The sequence below is a fragment of the Quercus suber genome, unplaced genomic scaffold (genome assembly GCF_002906115.3).
Source record: "Quercus suber isolate HL8 unplaced genomic scaffold, Cork oak 2.0 scaffold_151, whole genome shotgun sequence".
NCBI lineage: Eukaryota > Viridiplantae > Streptophyta > Magnoliopsida > Fagales > Fagaceae > Quercus > Quercus suber.
This window is the reverse complement of record NW_027069612.1, coordinates 1,038,765-1,045,541: the sequence shown is the minus strand read 5'-3', so window position 1 is coordinate 1,045,541 and position 6,777 is coordinate 1,038,765. Positions and strand designations below refer to the sequence as shown.

Sequence of the window (6,777 nt, the reverse complement as noted above, 5' to 3'; positions counted from 1 at the left end):
GAAACTGTTCCCATCTCCTTCATTCTACTCTATGTGGTTTGTTTACAAGAATAGGCCTCAATATTCGGTTTTAATAAAGATATCTTATTCCAAAATAAAAAATAATAATGATAAGTGCACAGATAAGTTCCAAACCCAAATGCAAGGGAAAAAAGATCTTGTATGACTCTCATGCACCTTGATAATAAAACTTGAAAAATATATAGTGTGATTATGTTCTTAGCTGTTGTCCTAAGAATTACCCTTCTTCTTCTTCGTCAAAAGATTTGTGATTTAGTAAGAACTTAATTAGTTTCAAATCTCTATAGACCATCGTCCACTATTTAAAAAGAGAATTCAATTCTCTCTTGGAGGAGTGGGATGGCAGTTTCAAATCGACCATGGATACATGACCCATGTTGACCTGACCAAATAAAACATGTTTCACCTATTTCATGAAGTAGATGTTTATATTAAAAAAAAAAATTAATATATATTTTCTTCAGCCTTATTTAGTGTTGTATTATTAATTTATGTTTCTATGTTCTAAATTTTGAATTGTTTATGATTTATAATTGCTCTTGATCGATATGCTTCAATAGTAGGTTATGTAATTAGAAATTGATATGTAATGGTTTATGGGTAGATGGAGAGATGGTTATGGGTTTTTCTCTAGGGTTTAAAGGTTCTCTTGCACGCTCTTTAGATGGGAACCAAGTCTACTAAATACATGGAAAATGAGAGTATATATAGTAAGGATATGGACTAATACATGAGAGAGAAAATAACTGAATTCTTTCACGTTCGAAAATTTTTATATGTCCGAAGAGAGAGGTGCGAAATGGGGGCAAATCTATTGTATAACAGAATTTCCAAACTTAATTTCATACCACAAACTTGCCTCATTGCCAGTCTCGTTTGCGTGAAAATGTGAAACAATAACTTCCGCTTCAGCACTTGCACTAACCTCCTCGCTAAAATTACATTTTTGCTCATTAGTCATTTAGTTTACATTATTCCTCAAATTACTTCTCTCTCTTTTTTCTTTTTTCTCATTTCCTCCCTATTTCAAACATATATGAAAGAAAGTATTTTCAATTTTCTTTTCTTTTCTCTTCTCCCAATTCCAACCAAACAAAGTGTGATTTAAAAGGAGGAGAGTAGTTGATTACTTGATTCCACCCACTGATCAGTGATCATATGGTTGGGCTCCGTTGATTTAGGTAATATTAATTATCCCCACGAATTTCGGCGTTAATAAAGACGAACACAATTTTCACTTTGACTTGTACAACAAATTTAATACTCCATTTCTCCCTCACCAAATAATATAAATCTCATATCTAACAACCAGATGGAATCTTGGGGCTATGAATGTGATGAGATGTCCATTCAAATTAGACTCAGCTACCATGCCCCACCAAAAGCATTGACCATGCCTAAGCTTATTTCCTGTGTATCCATGGACCATGGTAAATGATTTCTCACTGCTCAAATACAATAGTATATAGTATAATTATACTCTACTATTTTTCTCAAAAAAAAAAAAAATTATACTCTACTATAAGTTGTGATTATAGATTAGAGTATAAATTTTTTTTTAAATGGGAGGTTGAATATACAAATTAGAACACTTAAAATGGGACCAAAAATTATATATGTTTTAACAAAATAATGTTTTTTTTAATTATTTTTTAATTTTTTATTTTTAGCGTTAGACTATAGTAATGTATTTGACTCTCGAAAGCATTAGAAATTTGTTTGAAGGACGAAAGTATTTACTCCGGAGCTATTTTAATTATTGTTGCAAGCTGTACAAAAGTATTTTTCTCCGTTAGTTTATGGAGATAAATGAGATGTTACATTTTGGTTGGATTTCCCTGTCTGCAACCAAAACATGAGACATAGATATGAGAACTTTCGGTAAGTGTAACAAATTCTCGATTCCAACTAAACAAATGAACCACATATATAAAAAAAAATGGTCAAAAAAAAATTTCACTGAAAAAATACAAATTTTGAAAAGTAAAGAGTTAAATAAAAAAATTGAATTAAACACGAATGTTAAAATAAAATTTTAAAATATAAAAAGCTAATATGAAAACAAATCAAATATGCATGGTCAAAATGAAAATTTTAAAACATAAAATTTTAAAATGAAAACAATCCCAAACTTTTTAAGGGCCAAAATATACTTTAACTCTTTTATTTTTTTGGTTTAAAATTGATGCATCAATTTGTAAGGCATGTTTAATAAAATTTATTGTAACTTTAGCGTCATTATAACATGATATTATGATTTTAGTGATGGTAGCTACTATAGATTTTACTATAAAACTTTCAAATTGAAGTATAATTTTTAGATACAAAATAAAAATATAATTCAAAATTTTATTTATTATGTTGCTAACATGGCATTAATTGGGTTTGCAAACACATTAGTATGTAAGCTTTTAGTTGTAAAATTTTTAATAAATTTAGTATTTCCTTATAATTTCCTACCATGGGCCCATTCTAGAGCTTTATGGTTATAAACGAACCAAGTATTAAAAATTTAAGATTGTTGATTTAATTTTATTTCAATACATAAGTCAAGCTTGAGCTCATCACCAAACTATATTTCACATATTCAAACTTGTTCACAAGCTTTTTGATTAATTTATTCTTTTCCCATGTATAAAAAAACTCTACCATTAAAATTTTTAACCCCTGATCACATTATGAACTTATAAATAGTACATTTAATAATTGTGCATTATTACAAATTATATATTATTTTACTCATAAATGAACTATTTATATTATTAATAAGTTACAAATAATAATCATTTGATATCTTATGAACTTATTACAAATTTATACCTTCTATTTTTTTTTTTTTTTTGAGAAATAATTACAACATGCTGCTAACCTCGCAACTCGAATATTTTCTCCCCTAAACCCCCGAGCACTTTGTGTATGGGAAGATACCAATTCAGCTACAAAGCCTTTGGCTTATACCTTCTATTCTCAAATCTATATAAATATGTCTTAAAATTTTATACATATAATACGATATATATTGAATCGAGCCTTGTACGTTCATTAGCATGTTATTATTTTTAAGCTCAACTTATTTAATACTTGTGCCTAAGTGTATTCTTAAGCTTAGTTCAGTTGCTTAATAAAGGAACATAATTATAGAAACGAGCATTTTTCCAAATCAAACTCAAATGATTCATAAATAGCTTTGTTTATTTATGACCCTCAATAGAAGTCTTTTTCCAAGTATTGTTTTTACTCCCGGCCCCTTCCCTCAGAGGCATGGCAAAATCCGTAAAAAAATGAGTATATAATTTTAAGGCCCAAAAAAAAAAAAAAATGGCCACCCCAAAATTATGAAATCTTAGAAAGGAATTCAGCTTGAGACTTTTTATTTTAATGATAATTCAGGTTGAGACTTTTGTTCCCTACAAAAACAAGTGTGGCAATCATTATCGAACATGGGTGCCACCCCATAGTTGACACTTTAGACCCCCTCCTAATCCAACTACTCCCAAGTTCTTCATTATAAATGCTACCCCATGTGCATTGTACAAAGTCCCCCCATAAAGAAATCCCTTATGAAACACTCGGAAATTCTTCAAATGCGTGCTTGTTTAAGCGGCCTCACTGTTTTTCTCCTACTAATCTCAACTACTACTCATGCTTTAACAAGGCCAAGCCGGCGGCTAAGCCTAGCAAACCAGTTTCTGGCTCCACATAATGCAGCTCGTTCAGCACTTGGACTCCAACCATTGTTGTGGGACGCAAAGCTTGCACGCTATGCACGATGGTACGCTAACCAAAGGCGATTCGACTGTGCTTTGCAGCACTCTAATGGCCCTTATGGTGAGAACATTTTCTGGGGTAGTGGAGATGGTTGGACACCTTCTCAGGCCGTCATGGCTTGGATTTCAGAGCGTCAATGGTACAATTATTGGTCTAACTCTTGCGCCGGTGGACAAGAATGTGGGCATTATACACAGATAGTTTGGAGCTCTACAAGAAGAGTTGGGTGTGCTAAGGTGACTTGTTTTGGGGGTAGGGGGGATTTTATGACTTGCAACTATGACCCTCCTGGAAATTATATTGGAGAAAGGCCATATTGATGTTGTAAGAAATTTAATTTTGCAATATACTTCTTTTATGGAAATGGAATATGTTGGGGCTACTTTCAATACTGTGTATTATCGATGGGGGTTATTGTGGACTCTTTAATGCCCATTTATTACAATGTACGTAAATTGTTGTGAAATGATCAGTTATTTATTTCACCTTGCTAAGAACAGAGGTTCTAGTTTTGACTTTGAGCAAAAAAAATAGTGTTGTCTAGTGCTCATGAAGGTTTGTTTCCATGTTTATGCACGGCAGCTGCGGCCAATTTTAATGGGCAGTGAGCATTGAGCTTGGCAATGCTCTTTGCCACTCTGCTACACATCATCTCATTGGCTTGGGCTTTCAAGTTTCAGTTCCATCGTGGCTCTGTACCCTTTAGCTTCCCCTTCCTAATAGTATTCGCAATGCACACACAACATTTCAAGAGTAATCATTCAATATTCTGAGAATATAGTTAGCGTAAGTTGGGGGAGGAAGATCCATTTTTTTATCTGAGAGAAAAGTTCCACATCGTTGTCCTAAAATATAACATTTATAGGGTCTTCATCTATTTAGCTCACTTTTTAAACCCAAAAAAAAAAAAAAAAGTCTTTGGGTCTTTATATCATATTATGGGCTACTTAATTTACATATATTGCTTCCGAGTAAGTCTGTTGATAACTTCATATAGCCCCTAAACTATTATAAGAGTGAGTTAGAGTATTCTTCTTAAGTGTACTTGTACAGTTGTACTCACTTTGATCATGTTTTTGTGTACTTGTTTCTTTTTTGGATAATTTGGTGATTGGAGCTTGGAGGAAAACTTCAACACTACACTTATTTTTTTTTGTTTTAAAATATCTATAAAAAAAAATACGAGTTAAGTTATAAGACTTTTGTCCTATAGTATTTACCAAAAAATATAATAGAAACATCTTACATAAGTTTTTGTAACATTTGAACTTTCCAACACACAAAATTAATGTTGTAAATAACTAAAGATTTCACTTCCAATAGAAAATCCAACCACTTACTTTACATATTTGGCTTTTAATACAAATAGACAGCCATATACTTACACAATGAAACTTCTTTTAAGAAACCTTACTCATAAGCTAAGTTTCCCACTAGGTTAACATAATCAGGTCCCCAAATATAATGAGAGTAGTTTTTGTCTTATTTGATTCATGGTTCCAAACACTATGATACCCATGGCCGGCCACACATCCTACAACTATGAGCGCAAATATGACAGACAAAGCTATCCTAATGTATAATGTAAGAGTTTCACACACCCAAATTCCAATTTCATCAATATGGTCGCTCGCCAACATAATTACCCACAGGATCATAATTGCATGTCATAAACACATCTCCCTTGTCACATACAACTCGTGCACATCCAATCCTTCTCGTAGTACTCCACACAATTTGTGTGTAGTGCCCACACATTTGACCAGCCTCACAAGTGTTTGTAGCATAAGTATAATACTTCTCCTCCTCAGCCCAAGCGTTCACAGCATCAATTGGAGTCCATGTAGAGCCACTGCCCAAAAATACGTTCTCTCCTAGCTTAAAATCATCTTCTGGGAATGAATGTTCTAACTTGCAATCAGCTTTTCTTTGACCAGCCCACCATTTTGCATAGTTTTCAAGCTGAAAATCCCATGTCAATGGTAGCTCCCACTTGTATGCCCTCACCATGTTGTGTGCAAACAAGAATTGTAGTGACTCTCCAATGCAACCCCAGCATAATTCCTTAGAAACTTTGTATATGGTATCATTGTCTGGCTTTTTCAATGGTGTTTTGGCTATTGGAGAAGATTGGGAAGTGACTAAACGATTGTTGCTAGTGAGAGTAATGAAGAGGAAGAGGAAGATAAGCAAACAGGGTCTCATTTTTTTCTTCTTTGTTGTGGCACTAATGGACCTAGGGATCTAATTGTTATATATATATATATATATATATATGAATTTCTTAGATATATCAAGGCACTGCAAAGTTGTGGAGTGTGTGGTACGTGCACCAATTAGGAGGTGGTTGGACCATGTGTTATATTTTTGCTTGGTGGGTGTGATAGAATCGCTTTGATGGGTCGTGAGCTATGAGTTTTGATAGCTAGGAACAATCTGTGATTGAAGTGTTCTCGTGAGCTAGGCCATGTTGAGCCCGTGAGCTCTATGTTGTTTGTATTACGGGACATCGGTGCCCACCATGGTGCATTCTAGAATTTAATATGTGGTCCAAGAAAATAGACGTACGTGCTAGCAAAGTGCATGGCAATTTTTTATCCCACAAGTACAACCACAAGTTCCTAAATAATTTACATTTGTGCAAATGATCCAAGATAAATTCCAAGCCGTAAAAGGTAAGGTAGCTTGGTTAAAATGTTATACATGCCTCTTTTCTTTTTCTTTCTTCGTTTTTAATCTTTTATTACTATTTAATTTAATCTAAGTAAACTTTTTAGAGTTTGTAAGGTTCAGAGGGATTGTGCATTTCAAAGGTTTGGTCTTATCATTTATCTCTAAAAAGCTCTGAAAAAATAATAATAATAAATAAATAATATTAGATACAAAATTCGGGAATTTATTTTTTTCTGGAGGATATGTAGAATCCTTATATATAATTATATAAATATATATATATATATATAAACAATTTAGAAATGATAAGGTCCA

The 6,777-nt window shown here is 32.8% G+C and overlaps 2 protein-coding genes across 2 annotated transcripts; one reads left to right on the top strand and one right to left on the bottom strand.

Annotated features, from left to right (window-relative positions):
- Positions 1–3,486: 3,486 nt before the first annotated feature.
- LOC111995993 (pathogenesis-related protein PR-1) lies at positions 3,487–4,286 on the top strand. Its single transcript, XM_024027937.2, has one exon. It carries the CDS (start codon positions 3,543–3,545, stop codon positions 4,107–4,109), a length of 567 nt encoding a protein of 188 aa, XP_023883705.2. The 5' UTR covers positions 3,487–3,542; the 3' UTR covers positions 4,110–4,286.
- A 788-nt stretch (positions 4,287–5,074) lies between these two features.
- Positions 5,075–6,047, bottom strand: LOC111995890 (pathogenesis-related protein PR-1). Its single transcript, XM_024027838.2, has one exon. The coding sequence runs from the start codon at positions 5,992–5,994 to the stop codon at positions 5,407–5,409; it is 588 nt and encodes a 195-aa protein (XP_023883606.1). The 5' UTR covers positions 5,995–6,047; the 3' UTR covers positions 5,075–5,406.
- Between the last annotated feature and the right edge of the window lie 730 nt (positions 6,048–6,777).